At 39.7% G+C, this 19,212-nt stretch overlaps 1 protein-coding gene across 2 annotated transcripts in view; it reads left to right on the plus strand.

Annotated features, from left to right (window-relative positions):
- LRP5 (LDL receptor related protein 5) overlaps positions 1–19,212 on the plus strand; it is a 131,428-nt gene that overhangs the window by 46,269 nt on the left and 65,947 nt on the right. For both annotated transcript variants that reach the window (XM_058806395.1, XM_058806394.1), the window contains exons 4-5: positions 2,686–2,882; positions 4,355–4,486. In XM_058806395.1, the coding sequence (XP_058662378.1) occupies positions 2,686–2,882; positions 4,355–4,486 (329 nt within the window). The remainder of the gene's footprint in view (positions 1–2,685; positions 2,883–4,354; positions 4,487–19,212) is intronic.

Below are 19,212 nucleotides of genomic sequence, written 5' to 3' on the forward strand. Positions count from 1 at the left end.
CATATTTCTGTGTAATAGAATAATATGCCTTCCCCCCAAAAAAATTTTCCATGGTGTTTCTCAATTTTTTTTTTACTGAGTTGCATTCTATGCCTGATTTTCACAGTCATAAAAGAGCAATAGCAATATTGACATCCTTTATAAAACACTCTCAAGTTCCTTTGAGAGCATTGTGTAAGAGCTGGATAATGGTGGCATTGTAGTAAGTGACAAGTATTGACTGACAGTCCAGAGTGGAGACAGGGAAAAGGCCTTTGTGGAAGGCAGAGGTAGCTCCCACTCTGGTGCAGGTTCCTAGATGGAAGGAAAGATTTTCATATGATTCAGCATAGAGTATGTTTCTCTGATTTGGGGGAGAGTGGCAGAGTTTGAGGTTTCCAGGCTCTTTCTGGGGTTTTCATGCACATACAAATTGTACAGACTTTACTTGCGTGTGTGTGTAAATGTTGAAGTTGTAATTGGCAAGTAAAATCTATTCTGCTCATTTTAAGGTAGAGAAAAGCCACCCGAAAGGGAGAAAGACTTTGAATGCACTAATTCCAGCAATCTATCCAAATTACTTTGTGATAGATCCATGCCCCACCTCCCAAAGAGATTTCTGTTGGACCATAAATCAAATAGTGTTTTAGTAAATAACAATGTATTTTGCATTAAGAAAAATTTGGCTCTCTTGCATATTTTATTGAGGTGCTAAGAGCATGTAAATGCACACTTGAGATCAGAATATCCCTGTACAGGGTGCATATTGGACATTCTTGATGTCTGACTGCATGCAAACTTGTACGTATTGTCCAGCGTAATAACTCTGAAAGTCTTATGGATGTTGATAAAAGGCCATGAAGATTGATCTGAATCATAACTCCTTTTAAATGAAATTTTTATTTATTCCCTTTTCCTTTTCACTGTTCAATGTTGAAACAGATGTCTGTGAAGTTGGGACTCCTGGATTCTGGTGTTAAAGGTGCATTTCAGTAAGGGCTCAGACTAGATGTAACTTCTGAAGTTGTTTCTGTTCCTTAAACATGGAGCAAGTTTCACTCATCCATGACAATAAAGAAATGGGTGATGTTTCAAATGCTTCCACCCCTTCCATCCCAGAATCCATTCAGGATTACCTCAAAATCTAAATAAAAAGGAAATTTGCATTCCATGTGGTGGATTAATGTTACTGGAGCAATCTGCCTCTTAGCAAGCTTCAATTTGCACCCACATTTTCTGGAACTATTTCAAGGGATGTAATTACAGGAGAAAGGGAGACTTGATATCTAAGAATGATGGAAATAGGGGCAATACATAGTGGAAAGCAGCTGTTATGATATTAGGATACAGCCACTGCTGTTATTAGTGAAGAGGAAAGAGCAATGGTAAGAGTGGAAAGTGAAATTAGTATTTGTATTTATTCTGTTGTGTTTTATGGTAAGAAGTAGTGGTAATTAGAGAGAATTTTGGAACAGTTTCAATTTTATCTCTAGAAGAGAATTATTATGAATAATTTTGTTTTCTCATGTATATTCTGGTACTTTTGTGCATGTCACAGTCTGTTTTAGACTCGTCCATGTCTGAATATATATCAAGAATTTTGGGGGTGTTTTTTATTCCCTTCTACCCTGGAAAATGCAGATAATCACCTGTGCTGCTCAAAATGAAGCAGAGTCTTTTCCCTGCCAAATGTTAGCTGATTTTTGTTTTTCCTTAAACATCTTCAGTGGAAAAAAATTGAATGCAGATTTAATAGAGTTATAAGAAAATTAAGTTCCTTATTTTCCTTCAGGATGACACTGAGACTTCAGCTTTCTCCAAGTCATATGATGAAAAATTTTGAATAGTGCTTTGCTGTGTCACAACACTGGTTTGAAAGTTGTGTGCATACCTTTGTGTATACATAAAATGTATGGGTTTGTGAAAACTGAGTACCTGAGAGTTTTGACTGAGGAATTGTCCAGTGTCTTTTCTCTGGCTTAGTAAATGTCTTCAAAACTACTAAATCTAAATTTATTGCAACTGGTATAAATTTTGGGATCCTGTGAAAACATGTTAGAAATGTCATGTGTTTTGTGGCTTCCAGTTCATCTAATTCTCAGATATGTGCCAGTATGTAATTGGAAAACCACCTCAAATGTTTCAGATTTTTATTATAAATATTTAGTTTTAGGAAAAATATAACTGACCTTTGCTCTACATTAAAAATTAATCTGAAAAATAGTTCCTTCTGCTGCAAAATTAAGAGAGGGGTCATTTAATGAGACTCATAGGTCATTTCTGCCTTTTTTTCCTGGAAGAAGAGACTGAGTGCAAACTGAAGTTCTGGGCAAAGATGTCATATGCTGCTATAATCAGAGGAGCACTCTTTGGACCTTATTTCCTTGGAAAGTCACTTGTGTTTGGGTATTTGCCCGGCTTCTGAAGTTAAGGAACTTAAGGGGACAGTGTAGAGCCTGAATCGGATACTATGATGTTCTGAAACCCAATATATTTGTGTCCTTATTGCTATGAAGGGGTAAAACCTTATTTTACATTTTTCAGACTGCTTGTCCCTTTTATCACCAGGTGAATCTCTTGGTCCCATGAATTTGTTGAAAGATGACAGTTCCTACGTGAATTTCTACGGAGGCAAATTTTTTCATATGTGTGTGGTAACAAGTGGAAGCAATCAATTTTTTAATCCTTACTCTTTCTCCCCAAAAGGCAAAAAGTTGTTGAAGGTAGCCTCACCCACCCGTTTGCCCTGACGCTGTCTGGGGACACTCTGTACTGGACGGACTGGCAGACGCGCTCCATCCACGCCTGCAACAAACGGACGGGAGAGAAGAGGAGGGAGATCCTGTCTGCCCTCTACTCACCCATGGACATCCAGGTCCTGAGCCCCGACCGACAGCCCTACTGTACGTCCTGCTTGCCCCCAAACCCCTGCTTGGCTGCTGCTTCTCTGGCAGGGAAAATGTCAATCAGCAAAGTGGTCAGTGTGGAGTTTCAAAGTTCTGCACACTTGTCAAGGGGTTGGTTGCTAAAGGTAGAAGTGCTTGAATCCAGTGCCTTGCTTTGAGTATTCTGGCCCCAATTGGTGTGAACTCACTCACTGCCCCAGCTGGTAGCAAAATCCAGTGCAGTATTCAGTGACTTGTTTTGGTTTGGAATATTTGAACGAGGATGATACCAATTTACCTGGCATCTTTTTAATGCCATTGCTTTAAAGGCATCTGTAAAAAATGCTTATTATTACTTTTTTTAATAATTAAAATTGCCACAAAATATATAATGTTCATGTTGTACTTATAAGTGCCATTTTTGCAGTCCAAACTTGATCGTGGTTATCTTCAATACATATCAAATAGTTTGTGCACATCTTAGTATGGAAGGGTTTTAGTTTTGAGCTTTCATGTAGACACACACGTGCCTCTATTTTTCTATACATTCTCTGGTGCTACTTCAAAGGAAGTAGAGTATTGAAAATTGAGTAGAGCTGCATGTATTTTGTATGTTCACTTGATTCCATGTGACAGCTGGTTTTGGAGGTTTTGGAGTTTTTTAGGATTGTGAGAATGGGACTTAAAATCAGTGTTGTGAAATGTATATAATTGACTAGTTCTGGGAAGAGTCAAGTCTTGTCCAGAGGAAATACTCTTGCCATTTGGACTGGCTTCTTTCTTTATGCCAGCTGTAAAATCTGCTTCCCTAAAGATAGTGTTTGTTATTCCAATTAATTTAATAGGATGTGAGTAAACAGGCCTGAAAGTAAGCAAAAGGAGTTAGACCTCATCCTGGGGATGGAACATGTGCAAGTTTTCCTTGAGGTTACTGGGTATGCACAGCACCCTGGTCTATCTCACAGCTCCAGATAAGAGTTTGTCTGTGCTGAATTCTTGTCATTGCTTTTAGCTCCAGGAATGTCCCAGCCTTGGGTCATAGTATTTGAGTCAGTCACAAAGAAAATAGAGCACACAGAGAAACAGCATATGCTGAAAATAGCTCAGATGCCATTGACTTCATTAAGATCAGGCTTGGATTCCTTCCTTACCAGTTTGGTTTTTTTTTCCTGTGAGTGTCAGTGGAAGTAACAAAAGTCAAATTAGCCAGACATTTTGTGCTTTTATATTAAAGTAGTTCAGATGATGATTGAAACTACAGTTTTGCAGAAATCTTGAAAAAGTTGCAAGTGTTTTTTATAAGGGGAAATATTTATCCATAATTACCTATTCATATGGTAATTTCATAAGCATTTCATGTTGTGATTCCTCTGTTTTTTAGCACTAAAGCTTATGGCAGTCATTTGGGGTCTGTAATTTCTCCCTCAAGGAGAAAACAGAGCTTATGGGCTTCTAGAAAACTTAGACTAAATCTGCTTTGTTTCTTGAAGTTCACACTCCATGTGAGGAAAACAATGGTGGTTGCTCCCATCTGTGCCTGCTGTCTCCAAGGGACCCCTTCTACAGCTGTGCCTGTCCCACTGGTGTGCAGCTGGAAGATGATGGCAGGACGTGCAAAGCAGGTAGGAACTTGGCTTTTTTTCTACAGTCACAGTGTTGGTGTGGTTTGGGTTCACTGCTTCAGAGCTGATCCTTGAAGAATTGAGTTGAGAGGAGCTGCCTGATAAACTGAAATGTTATTTTGCATACAAACCTCCCACCAAAGACAGAGGTTTTTATGAACTAAAGTAATCCCTTGTAGTAGAAATCAGAGATTTTTGCCTGTGTTTAGGGTTGACAGTTCTCTGGATTTTATTAAAAGTAAGTTCATGTAGGACATCTTTCCATTTGGACAGTGGAGAAACTTCTGCTCCCTCTCATTCATCCTCCAGAACAGGTCTGTGATAAAGCAGTGGTGGCTGAGTTGTTAACTGAGAAAATACTGCTCTGGATGGTGTCCCTGAGAAGTAGGAGAGGGTTGTGTGTCACCAATAAAAAGCTGTTTAGAGAAGAATAGCTAGGACATGCCTTTTAATTAAACAGTGTAACTAGATGTATATTTTGAATTCACAGGTTGAATGGTATACAAAGTGGTATACTTTGAAATCTTATTTTTTTCACTGATTGATAGGTCTTTTTTAAAGATGCATCTTAGAAAAGCAGGCAACTAACACTGATATGGTGATAGAACATAGGAGGGAAGGTTTTGGAGACTGTTCTGCTGACTCTGCCGCCTGTCTCCAGTGTGCTTTTGAGTCTAGTCAAGTAATATAATCATTTTCTGATGTGGCTTGATTCCTCTGTGTACTAGAGCACGCATAAGAGATGCCTTTCAATTGTGAACCAGAAGCACAATTTAAACACTGAATCTCCAGGGTTTAAGGGCCGGTTTTATTAGCTCATCCTACTCTAATTGAAAGGCTTATAAGGTAGTTTTGCAGCTGCTAAGAGACTTTTCCCTTTACTCCTTCCAGCTTTGGAAAGTTTCCCTTTCACAGCTTTTAAAAACCCCTCACTGAATGCTCAGGACAACCTTTTAGAGGTTCATATTGACCTCATGTTTCTGGCAGTGGGAATAAAGGTCAGCCTGCTTTTGGCATTTTGGCAGATAGCACAAGCAGGACCAACTGCTTATACTGTGCTTTCACCTTTCCATTGTAAGGCCAGACAGTTTGCCAAGGGTTTTCTGTCAAAGGAGGGCAAAAAAGTGGGATGAGAACAGGAAATCTGGTTTTGCATAAGAATGTAGCTTTTTTGTTCAGTTTTATGGATTATTTCTTTCCCAAGCTCCACATCTTTTGTTGCCCTGTCTGCCTTATGCCAACATCCATGTGCTTCTCTTTCCCATCTTGCTAATTAACTCCTTGGTTGCAAGGAGCTGACTTTTTGTTCTCCACACGAGCCCTTTGTAGTGGCCATGTAGCAGGAGCTGCAGACCCACGGGTGCTGACCACCTCTTCACTTTGTTCCTCTTGGCTTGGGCAGAGGTGCAAAAACGCAGAGTCACTTGGGCATGTGAGCTGCTTTGATTTCAGGCTGCTAAGTGAATCTCACAAAAGCTGCTGGGGGTTTACCTGCAGAAGGGAAAAGCATTCTGTTCTCAAAATCCCTGTCCACATGGGGAGTTTACTGGTGCAAATGTAACTATAGAATGTTATTTCTGTATATGTCTATCAGAAAGAATTCTTGAGCAGAAAAGCCCTGGGATGCTTAGGTGATTTTAGCTCTCTTGAATATTGAAGTGAACATACATCGGTAATGTTCAGATGAGAGCACTCTGTAGCTCTTTACAAATGGTAAACGACCTAGGTAATTAACAAAAAAAATGAATTCAAGGACAGGCTGTGCCAGTATTTGTCTTGCTGAGTTACATCTGTATATCATGAAACTCTGGATTTTTATGCTTTGACTAAACTAATCATTGATATGCTGGAACCTTAAGTATTGTGCCTGTGTTGAAATATAATTCATTTTCCTGTAGTTTTGTACTTTTGGTGTTCGTGCTTGCTTTCTCTCTGGTTCTAAAGAGTTGCTCTGAATAAATTTTTTAAAATTGCCTTTGCAGTAAATATCCATCACTAATAATGGATGATAGATAGATAGATAGATAGATACATACATACATACATACATACATACGTAGCAACTGGCATCAAGTGTATGTTCTCCTCTGGGAATGTGTATATCTTTTGTGGAGGTAAATAGATAAATTTATTGTTTTGCAGACCCATGGTGCTAGGCCTGTTTTCCTCTGTTGGCTTGAAAATGTTCTGCACTACTTTGAAGTTCCCATAACAACAAGCAAGGGAGTTATAACTTTGGAAAGTAAATCAGATGCTCCTGACCACATACTCCTAGCAAAGTGAACATTCAAACTCTGGTCTTTGAAATGATTTGGGAAGTTGTGTTGGACCACTATGGTCTTGCTGGATATGTCAAGTACATGGTATTAGATGGATATCTGAACCTAATCTTGCTGGCATAGCAGGTAATGAAGTCACAGTTTGTAAAGGCTGTCAGAGTCTGATGGTTCTGGTTGTGCTTGTGGTGAGTGGCCTACTCAGTAGGAGCTGGTAGCACCTTGTAACTTTCAAGAATAACTGACTAGTGAAATTTCATGTCTCCAAATGGAACTTCAGTTCTCATACTAGGTAGTTTTCTTGATCTATGTTTTGTTTGTTTGGTTGTTTGTTTTGTTAATTTGTTTGAATGCCTTCCCTAAGCTAACTTGAGCAATTGCATAAATATTTGAGAAAGGAACCAAAATTTGGTTGCAGTCATTTAGAAGGGTTGTGTAATTCTACCAGCAAATAGGCCAGTTAAAAGCAGAGCAAAAGAGGGGAAATTTCACGATCTTGGGGACCTTCTTTTAGTAATTTTGCTGATTTAGGACCATCCTGAATTTTTTCTTGCTTTCATTGCTTAAGGATCACATTTATTTTCTTTATGAACAGAATTATTTTGATTCATGAGTCCCCTGTTTGCGTGCAATGTCTCCTTTCAAGAAGCTGTTCTTTCTCCTCTCCTGGAGTTCCCTTCCTAGGATTTAGTGAGTTCTGTGGGTCAGTGGTAGTTTGTAGTGTTGTGAGAAAGACAAATGTATTGATGGCTGTCTTGTCTCCAGCAGCAAATTATTTGCTCCATTTTTACCTGGAAGATACTTCAGGTGATACCTGTCACCTCTTTTAAGCAGATAGACTTTCCTCATGCTTCTCATTGTGCACTGTGAATGACATGAATTTATCTGTTTCTCACTCCAGCTCTGGTGCACCTTTGGTGTAACTTGTACCACTTGAAGTGAATGTTTCCAGATAAAATGGAGCTGGGTGTTTGCACCCTGTTCTGCCTGTGTGGAGCAGGTTTGTTTTGCTTTGCTGGGCAAAGCTGCAGTCTCAGAATATTGGATTACTCCCTCTGCTTTTTCCTTCCTTCTGTGGCTTGACCATGTGGTTCAGGTCAGTCACATTTAGGGAAGTTTAGATGTTTTTTGTGTATCTTGCCAGCTAACTGTGATTAAACCCTGATCCCAGTCTCCTGTACAGCAGCTATGTGTCTGCATCCTTCCCAGACTGAGCTGGTTTTTGTAAACAGCATTCAGCAGCATGTTTCTCTTATGTTTCTGGAAAATATATCAATTCTTTCTGCTGTGTCCAGTATCACTGGCATACAGCTATCACTGCAGGCCTTCTAAAGGAATGCCAAAACCCTCATCTTTTTTCTAAGTGGATATATTTCCTGTAAGCAGTCACTTGACTTCCTGAATTCCCTCTCCCTGTCAGTTGCATTCCCAAAAGTTCTTATTCTCATTGCAAATAATTTTCTGATAGTATCAAGTTAGTCAAAGTATATGAACTAGAATTAGTTGGACAGCATTTTAAAACCTATTATCCAGGGCTGATACCTGCAAAATATTTTCAATATTCCCCACCTCACTCTCAAAAGTCTTTACTAGCTTGGCTCTCTGGCTATGAAGCTGTAATAGGTAGGATAAACTGGGACTTCAGCTAATGTTCTTTTTTTATTCTATTTTTTTAACTTCAGCAAGGACACTCAGAGCTACACAATGTCAGAATTAGTCCAGATTCGTGCAGCTTCTGGAAGCTTCTGGACCCCTAGTTTTAAAAAAAATATTTTTCAGGATTTTCTTTTATTTCTCATTAAATATGTAATGCTTGCTGCAGTATATAGATAAAATATTTCAGTAAATGCTACAGAATTTTACTTTACTCATTATGCAGATTCATTGCAGCAATTTCACATGGCCTGAATATCATTAATTCTTGATCCATTTTACATATTTAAATTCCTCTCTAACTAAATTTAAATATCTATTAAGAGGAACCTTTTTTTACTTGCTTCCACATAAAAACACAAACCAAAACAAGCCAAGCCTTTCTGTGACACTGGAATCTCTTTCTTGTAGATTTAATTTTACTCTGATTTATTGTTTTTCCATTTGTGTTGGGAAAGGTCATGATTCTGTTGTCTTTCTTGTGTTTGAAAGCAATGTGAGAGGCCTCTTGGCAAGAAGTTCTAAGGGAGGTAGGCTGAGGTATAGGTGTATTTGCATGCCATACAAGGAATAGATGACAAATGCAACATCCAGGTTTGCCAGTTTTGGAATGCTTTTGGTATTTTGAATTTTGCACAAAGAAGTGATGCCTGGAAGTAAGGGCAGTGCCAAGTAAAGTATGTTCCTTCAATACACTGGGCATTGGCTCAGTATAGCTCTAAGCCAGGGCGTGTCTGGACAATGTTCTTGATCACAGGGTTTAGTTTTAGGTGGTCCTGCAAAGAGCAGGGGGTTGGACTCAATAGTTAAGTAATACAACTTGAGATATTCTGTGATTCTAAGATGACGAAGCAAAACTGTCTCCAGGAAGGGCTATAAAAGCATAAATGATCCTCTGCCATAGCTGAAGACAAAGGATTTGGCTGCAAATGCAGCCATATCCAAATGATACTTCAGCTTCTGCTCACACTGATTTCATTACTGAACTCAGAAAAAGTGAATGCCCATGTGCTGGGGCGCAGATTTGTGAGCTGATGCTACCCATGCAATGCTTGGTAATGAATTGCTCCTATAAGGGGCCTTTCCTAAAGGCTGTACAAAAGATATATTAGGGATAAATACCCACAGTTGCATCAGTTCTTGCTAGTTGTTTGCCTTAATGGTGAGGTAGCTGGCAGGTTTCACAGTGAGTCAGGTACCTGAATTCACAATTATCTTAGTGGCTTCTTTACCACAGCAAATCTACCCTTATAGATAAAGGGGTTTGCACTGCTTGAGATGTGGAAATTAAACTCTTGCTGTGCATCAGCATGAGCATTCCTTAAAGCCAGCATGAGAACTGCTGCTGTATATTGTGCTTTAAGCATAATGTGAGTCAAATGAAAGAGTTACTCATTTTTAGAATCTTGTATATATTCAGTGACAGGAGTTTGGTTGTTTTAAAGTAGTAACAAGGAGAATTTCTTCCCTCTTCTGCTCCCACTCCTCAAATGTACCTCAATTGATGGGTCCTTTGTAGAAATCTGGCTCCTTTTAGGTATCTCAGTCTAGATGTTGTGACTAACCTGCTGCTTTTTTGCAATAATATTGTCCCTGCTATGTCAGAATGTCAGTGGCCATTTGAGACATGGTACATTGACCTCAACTCAGCAGAGGCATTTCTCCAGTGGAAGGCAACTGCTCTTTGCTTGAAAATGGGAGAGTTTGGCTGTGAGTTAGTCTTGTGTGGTGTTAGAAGTTGTAGGGTTTCTGTGAGCAAGGTGTGACAGCTGCAGTTTCTCAAATAAATGAGGAAATTCTGTTCTCCCAAATGAAAACCAGAAAAAAGCCCCCACATTTTCATAGCTGGAAAAGAAAATACTTGCTTCAGGTGTTTGAAGAGTCAGCTACCCTTTTCTATCCTGGATCCTGTTGTTGAGGCCGTTGATCAGGGTTGGCTGCCATTCCCAGTGTCTTATTTCTCTTTGCCATTCTGCACGTTGTGAAATAGAAAACTGTTTTTGGAACCTGCTGGCTAATACTGCATAATATGTACAGTGGTTTTTTAATATGCAGGAGACAGATTGAAGAATATTGAAGGAAGAAATGCTAAGGCACTTTCTTCTCATCTCCCGTGTATTTCTGGTGCACATCATATGTTTTAAAAGTTTTGTTCCTTGGTGAGCTATCAGGAATTTATTACAGCAACAAAGCCTCCAGGCAAGACAAGCTGGCAGACAAATACCTTCATGGTGAAGTACTTATTTCATGCCATTTAACCACCAGAGAAGGTTTCTTTGCTGGTGTGTGTTCCTGATAAATAAGAGGAGCAGTATGGATTAATCCAGACTTTCTGATGAAGCAGATCAACCACTAATTTGAGAAAAACAGCCCTTTTGAGAAAGGGAAGGGTCAGGGAGATATATTTTATTTGGGATAACTGCTGTAGAATCAGTTCTTTCAAATACCTGATAAAACTTCTGCTGACATTGTGTGAGTAACTATCTGGAGTATTCTAGCACTTGGAAGATGCTGGAAGAGAAACTGGTGTATCAGTAGATAAATTTTGATTACATTCTATCATTGATTTAGAGGCGTATTGGGAAGTAGCACTTATGTCCTAACTGTTTTGTCATGAGATACAAAGGCCAAAAGAAAACTGTATTTTACCTTATTGCCTAGACTGGATATCTGTTTCTCCCTGTTGACAACTCTGTGATTGAAATGCAGCTGTGGAAAACCATTGGCTTTTGGTTGCAAGGTGCTTTGATTTCTTAGGTGTCTTCTGCCCTGTGCCTGGTGTTTGACTACTGTAGGGAGACTTTATCCGAAGATGGATGACTTTTTCTTCACTCCCTTTCTCCCTATTGCACTCCCAAAGGTGTACTGTAATTCCTGTGCTTATCCAGGAATTGTTGAAATTCAAGTTTGTAATTAAAAACTGTTCAGTAATGGGTTCCTGAGAGTTTGGGAAATCTAGAGGGAAATCTACCTCTTCTCATTCCACTCCATTTAGTGAGTGGGTTTTTTCCCTTTCATTCATGTGTGGATCTTTGTTTTGAGTCTGTTTTCCCTCCCCTTGCTTTATTTAGTGTGTTATGCTGACGAGTTTATTTGATGTATATGAAAAGTTTACATTATTTTCTATTCATAGCAACTTTTATACTTCTGAATGGGGACCACTTTGTGTAGCGACAAAATGAAATAGCCTCATATGGAAATGGCCTTATTTATAATTTCACTGGATAAAGGCCATTAGAAACATGCCATAAGGAACAAACCTGGAGGGAGTGAGGAGCATTCTTGAAGGTCTGCCACATCATCATCTAGTTCTGTTGTCGGTGGTTTTCCTGGGCTATGGTGAATGAAACTTTCTTTTCAAGCTTTGTTGGTGCATGTTTCAAATTGATGACTACTTTCCAGGACTCTGAAACTCTGTCTAGTTAGAGCTTATTTTTGTGGTTAGGGGTTTTTTGTTTTGGTTTTGTTTTTTTTTTTTTTCTTTTTGGTGTGTGCCTATAAAGGAAATAGCGAAGCTCTCCCTTTTCAGCTCTGTTGAGTCTCTGGACTGAATCTGGTTTTATGCTGCAAAAGAACCACACCCTGGGCCTGCACTGAAAAGAAAGGTTTATATGTAAACTTTGTTATCTTGCATTCTCTTTGTGCTAGGAACATACACAGGCAAAGTCTCCAAGACCCAGTGATAACTGCCTAAGCTGCTGTGGCTTGACTACTTCTTCCAGCACTGGGTGGCTGTCCCTCTGTTTTACTGCATCAATGTGAGATTGAGACTCTCCCTAGATTTGCAAACCCTAATTTGCAGCTGTTTGTATCTTTTTTGTCTGTTTTGTTTTGCTGTTTTGCTTTTTCCTTGATTGTGTCAGTTCAGAATTGAATTTTCTGGGCCTCCATCAGACTTGGCACATTGTAAATAATGCTTAAATTTCAAAGCATTGCACAGTTTTCAGTCTCAGAGAGGGCTCGTGGGGTGTAAATATTTATTTCTGTTTGTGTAAAGGATGACAGCAGTGTAAAGAAACTTAATATGTTCAAGGTCTCTTGCTGAATGGGAAACATCTGCAATTAGAAGTCAATAGAAGTGGGATTGTAGAAAACCTACTGTATTTTTGTTCATTTTAAAAATATATTAATTATGTATATTGTTGAGTTGTAATGAATTTTTGATTCTTGTCTCTGTGCATTTGAGGTGTTACTGCCAAAACTCTGTTTAACAGAAACTAGGTGGTAAAATGGATGTCAGTTCCAAAGTCAGTGATTCCTTGCTCTGAGCCAGTGGAGTTGTGTATCTCTAGCAGAGAAAGGTACACGTAAACTTTAAAACCTTTCTTTGTGATGAAACACCACAATCCAAAGCCTACCCTTTTTCTAGCAGTAGGGATTTTTGGCAGACTTTTTCTTGGCCCATCCTTCTTCCTATGGCTTGCAGTGAGTGAGCTGTTATTAAGAATTCTGTGCCAAGGGATGTTAATTTTTTTTTTGTTAACAAAGAGTAGAAGCTGAGAGTATGATATCCATAAGGTAACAGATTTCCCACTTAACATTTCCAACTTTCTGTTCTCTGTTTTTAAAGCACACAGAGAATATACAGACCCCAGGGCAGGGTAAGACTTAGTTGCTCAAGTGCTTTGAGCTCTTTGGGTGAAAGCTGTGTGTAAGGGCAGCTTCTTTGCTTGGCACAGCAGTTGCCAGATGGCTGTGCTGACCTTTGATTCTGGCTAATACCAATGCATTTATGACTTATATTAATGCTGTTTTGAGTAAATCTTCCTAAGAGTTGTCTACTCCTCTTCAGTAACTTCTCAAACCTTTGTGCTCACAAGTATAGTACTGGGCATGTAAAACTGAATGTGTCTCACAGAAACTCCTTTCTAAACTAGAACAGGGTAACTCTGATTTCTGTCTTGCAACAGCCTTTTCTGGAAGGAACTTTACTTTTGTCCTAGTCAGCTGCTTTGTGCTAATGATCTTATCAGCTGTGCAGTTCAACTAATATTCCATTTGTGGGATTTCACTTTGGTGGCTGTGTGAATGTGTCAAAACTCTGATTTGTAGGTATTTTTTCTGGTTCAGGCAAAGTTAGAAGTCTGCTGCTATGATAGTGGAAGAAACAGGAGACAATAGCTTTTCCCTGTACCATGCAGACAGAAATGATGTAATTTATGAGTTACGTAAGTGCTCTGGTATTTCCGCTCTTTGTCACAATTGTTAGTTTTCCTTATGCTTACTTACCTTTCAATTAAATCAAGTCCTGTCTGAATGTGGCTACTCAAAACATTCTTTCAAAGAAACCTTTCCTGTTTCTATTTTGCTGGTCGCACACTCCCACTGCACGCAGCCCTTGGTTTTAAATTGCATGTGCAGTGTCCAGTTGGAGAGGACCTGGCAGCCTTTCCCAGCCCAGCACTGTCACACAGTAAGAAGAAGCAGTCCTGTCTTCCTCTCAGACTGAAAGATAAATAAAAGCCTGGACTGGAATGCATAGTGCTGTTCATGTTGCAACTGGCTCTAGTAAGGTAACCACAGAGAAGGTATAAAAAGATTTTCCATTTATTTCTAGGTATTGCTAAAGTTTCTTTCAATTCCTTAAATATTACTGTTTTCTGAGGAGGTTGAGGAGCAAGAAAGGGATTTTACAGAGTATTGTTGATTTATATCCACTCAGTTTCATTGCATCATTTTTTTTTTGGTGTGAAGAGTGACTAATGTTAAACCCTTGTGCAAGGTGTTGTAGTTGTTTTGAATATTGAAAAGCTTATTGAACATCATGGTAGTGTTACCAATATTCATACAGTCCATGTTTTCTCCCAAAACCATACTCTGGCCGCCTTTTGCCATACACTGGAAGTTTGCTAGATAATTCACTGTATTGCAGCAACCAACAAAATCCCTTGCTGTTTTGATAAATCTATTTTGTTTATCAAGAGTGCTGAGGTAGCTGTGCTCAAACAGCTTGTAAGGGAGTTGCCTGCAGTCAAAGTACTTCTAACACACACTTTTCAGAAAGCACTTACCATTTTGTTCTTTGGAGCAGAGCTAAAACCTTTCCTGTTTTTAGAGTGTATCTGGTTTTTCTCCCCACAAGTCTCGAGATTTCCAGAGTTGTTTGTAATGAGACTGAGTCTGTACATGCAGGTGCATGCTCATGCATATACATAAAACTGGGGGATGAGTCCTACAATAGGTCATTGTTCCAGCCTAATTAGCAGACAGACAAATGGGAGAGGAATAGCGTGGCCTTTTCTGGCAAAGATTAACAGAGGCAGCCACTGCAGTCCACATGTTTAGGTTGGGTGAATAAATTGGAGCATTTGTTACTGTGTTATAGATGTCTTGTTACTTGTCAAACGTGAAGTGGGCCAAGGGAAGAATAAAAAAGGGTCTTGTCAAGCCAGTGAGATGCCTGTTTGCTGCTGTCAGCTCTGATTGCAGTTAGTTTTGCAAATAGAATACAGTTGCCATTTCCAGCAGTGGAGCATGAATTTTTAATAACAAGAGCACAAACCAACCAAATCAAAGCAAGAGTGATATCCTAGCATAGATATTCAAAATACTGATTTCTGGGTATGGCAGGAAAGCACCTTGTGTAAGTACCAAAAAAAATGTCTCCTAACCTGTTTCTGTAGGATTTATTAATTGCAAATAGAGTTTAGAGTCTTCTTATTTGTTTTTTGGGGTTTTTTTTGTAAACTCAGATGTTGTTCTGATGCCCCATCCCTGGAAGAGTTCAAGGCCAGCTTGGGTGGGATTCTGAGCCACCTGATCTAGTGGGTGGCATCCCTGACTCTCACAAAGGGGTTGGAATTAGATGATCTTCAAGGTCCCTTCAGACCCAAACCTTTCTGTGATAGTGTGTCAACCAGAACAGCTCATCAGCACTTATGGTGATTAGATCTACTCTAAACATTTCTCTTGAAGGTCTGCAGAAAGCTTGAGCTGAATAGAGAAAAATAAGCAGTTAAAAATTTAAACTAGTTGAAAAAGTAAAACAGTTGGAGTATGGGTATTTTAAAATGTTTTCTGAATGGAAGATTTAGATTGATCTAGTCCCTCCTGGTTTTCTATTTATGGTTTTCATAGAGAATTTCTCATAAACTTCTGCTGAAGTGTTTGGTTGCTGCAATTGTGATGTTGGAATAGCTTGCATTTCCCACTCCCCTCCAAAAAGGCTTTTGTTCATTGTGTGGTATTATAAATGATCATGTTGTAACAGTTAGCAGTTCTGTTGGGAATCTCTTGATCGTGTGGTTAGAGAAGTGACTGCAGTGAGAGAGGTTTTGAAGATGAAGTTAATTAAATGTATGTTACAGCACTTTAGCACTAGGTAAATAGCTGGCTGTAATGTGTTAAGCAGATTCTAGGGTACCTAGGATAACACTGGGCAAGTCACAGCACAGCACTTCTGTAGCCTTGAAAACATTCCTACCAACATTAATAATCAAAATACCTCCATGATACAGATAAAACTAATGAGCCAGACAAGCGTGTTTGTCCAGGTTTTTAGAGAGAACCAGTGTCAAGACCTCACCTCTTGGTGTTGTGCTCAGAGCCTGCTGCCAACTCTTTCTCTCTAGCAGAAATTTGTTAATGGAGTCAAATACAGTTATAACCAACTGTAATTTTAAGCTGTGCTGTAATAAAAGACAGGATTTGCACCTATCAAAAATTACCTCTGATAACAATCTATTACAGGCTTTCAAGTGGGGGTGTAACTTCGTGATACATGCTGTGGTAACATTTTCTCTGTTCTTGTGTATTTTGTTGTTCAAGGATATAGGTGCATGTCTGTCAAGAGTTGTTAATTTTAAGCATCCATACAGAATTAAGCAGGTAGCTCCTTCCCCTTATTATTTCTTTTCCCCCACAAGCCTCAGTTAAAGATATGTTAGAAAATAGAAGAAATTACCAAGAGATATCTCATTCAACTACCAACAAAATGTCCCAGTTGTCAACTGAAGATTTTATTTTTGTTTGCTAGATCAGCAGGGAGAAGCTTTCTTCTTCCTGTTTGTTTTTAGCTGTATATGTCCATGGGACAGAACTGAGGTTGGGACTGTAGCTGCAGTAGTGTTTGCTTGGAGAAAAAGTCACAGCAGCTGGACATGTCAGAAATAATTTGTTTCTTTTGATTTGCAAGATTCTAGTCATGTAGCTGATTCAAGGTGGCTGGGCTGTCCTGTTCCCGGTCAAAATAATACTTTGAGTGCAAATAAGTACATGGTCTTATGCAGAGGTGAACCTATCACAGAGCTGGAGATAAATCTGAGTCTAATTATTGCTGCTGTGAGGAAGTGAAGGCTGTTTTGGTACTACTTGTGAGTTTTAGGGGGTGTTAACAGTGTCTTTCAGCCTGTTGTCTAGTCAGCATTTCCAGGCACAATCTGGGCCTTAGACTGATGGTTGCTTCCTCTGAACTTGTTTACAGTGAACCAAGGTGACCCTGCAATCACTTGTGTGAAGAGGCAAAACATATGCATTTGATTCTTATCTGTTTGTTCCCATGCAATGAGGCTTGTAATGTTGGTTATCCTAGAAATACATGTAATATTGGTAATTGCTGTGTTATCACTTGCTAGGCTTGTATTTGATGGTCCTCTGCTTCACAGTCCTTGTAACTTCAGTATTAAGGTTATGATTGCAGACACATTGATATTGTAGAAATTCAGAGGTTAAGGTGGATATAAACCTGAGTGTATGAACAGCTGCCATGCTGTTCCTTGAGTATTAGCCATCTCTCTTGGACCCCTCTTCCCTCTAGGGCATGTTCCCATGAGATTGTTCCAAGGAGATGCCTGAAGAGATCAGTTATCTTTTCAGGACCTTACTCAGGATCCCGTTTCTTTGAAGGATCCTGTGCTGCACCGTGTCCTGCTCACTGCAGCCAAGACTGCCCCCCACATTCACATCCCAGCCAGTTCTTTGTTGTTAGTTAGTACAAGGTCCGGCAGCACATCTTTCCTCCATCACCTGTGTTAGAAAGTTGACATCAGTGCTCTCCAGGAGCCTTGTGCACTGTGTGTGCTCAGCTCACCCAGCAGAGATGGGGGTGGCTGGAGCCACCCATGAGAGCCAGGGTGTGTGACTGGGAGGCTCCTGCCAGCTGTCTGTAAAAGACTTCATCCACTTGCTCCCCCTGATCTGCTGTCCTGGAACAAACACCCCCAGCAGTGTCACCCTGCCTGCTCTGCTCTTTAATCCTAATCCAGAAACTCTTGACTTGCTCATCATCCTCCCCGAGACAAAGGGCCGGCCATGTGTTCCAGGTGTTCTCTTAAATAAAGAGCAACTCCAACATCTCAACTGTTTTTTAAATGTATAATTGAAAACCCTTCTGTGTCTGTACAACACTTAGATGACCAGATACATCACCCTTTCCATGTTGAGTTCTGAGGCATGAATTTTTACTTTACTTGCACTAGTCTAGAAGCTAGACATAAAACTTTTTTACATGAGGTATTTGGTTCTGCTGTGGTTGTTGTGTTTCTCTTGCTTTGCTGTCATGAATGCATGGGCTTTCATTCCTCCCTTTTCTCTGGGGGGTTTTTTAGCTTTGAGTTGTTGTTTCTCTCTTCTGCCTAGGCCTTCCCTCGCAGTGATGCTGTCCTTACCAGACCTTGTCAGCTGATGCTGACTGGGAGAAGCATTCTTGCTGGAGCCCCTCACTGTGCCAGCACAGGTGTTTGTGGAGCTCTGCAGGTCTGGTTGTTAACTTGGGCTGATGGCTTCATTTCTACTGAGTTAGTTTTGGTTTGGACCAGCTCTTTGCCGTGGTTTGCAGCACACAACCATGGTGCAAGGCCATGCTGTGCTTGCATGTGAGGCCGGGTGATACAGAAGTGAGAACAAGGAAGGAGGGAGAGCAGCACTGCTTCATCCAAGAGTTATGATGGCTTGAGGTAGTTTGAGGTGCTTAAATGATATTAAAATACTGCTCTTTTAGATTGTTTCTGTCATTATACACTTGTGCCCTGAGCACTATTTCTTTTCAGAGCTTCTGAGATGATATGTGGAGGCTAAACTCTGATTTCCAAACTCAAATCCAGCACCCATAGTGAATGTAAATTTGGTTGTGTTGTACAATAGATTCAACTTCTGTGTCTTCAGAACGACATAAGCATGTCTAGGTGTGAAGTATTTCAGAAGAATGTTCTCATGAACATTTGAATTTCTGTTATTCGTAGATATGTCCCCATGATGGCCATTTTGATTCAGCCTCAGCTGTTGGGGGAAACTGGAAATTGCCACCTCCTAGTGGTGTTTGCTGGTCTGGATGAAATGCAACAAATGATTTTTATTTAGGCTTCCAGTTTTGGAGTATTGCTAAACAATAAAGTTTCCTTGTCAGTTTTCAAAAAACCCAACATAAATTTGGTAACAGAAGCAGGAAAAACCTCACATACTTCTCTTTTTGTACTGAAGCATGCATGGGTATATGTGGGGAAACTTTATTAAGCAACTGCACATTTGCTGTCTGTCCCCTTTTTTGCATTAATAAAAGAAGCTGCCACTTCAGTGTCAGTCAACTGAAGGTCCCATTTGTCCTTGAAATGTACTCTAAGTTGTTGTTTGGCACCCTTTCCACAAGCAGGAAAACTTCAGTGGGGAGAAAGAATAGGGGAGAGAAAAGAACAGCAATCTTAGAATTGTTTTGCGTCATCTGTGGCAAAATGATAAATACTTGCTGTGGTTGTGACTTGTTTTCATGTTGGACTGTCTGGAGTAAATAATTAATGGAATTTGTTTACAAAATACTCCAGTCTTCTGTTAGCCCCTGTCATTTACTGCGTAGGGCATGTGTGA

This window comes from Ammospiza caudacuta, chromosome 6 (assembly GCF_027887145.1).
Source record: "Ammospiza caudacuta isolate bAmmCau1 chromosome 6, bAmmCau1.pri, whole genome shotgun sequence".
Taxonomy (NCBI): domain Eukaryota; kingdom Metazoa; phylum Chordata; class Aves; order Passeriformes; family Passerellidae; genus Ammospiza; species Ammospiza caudacuta.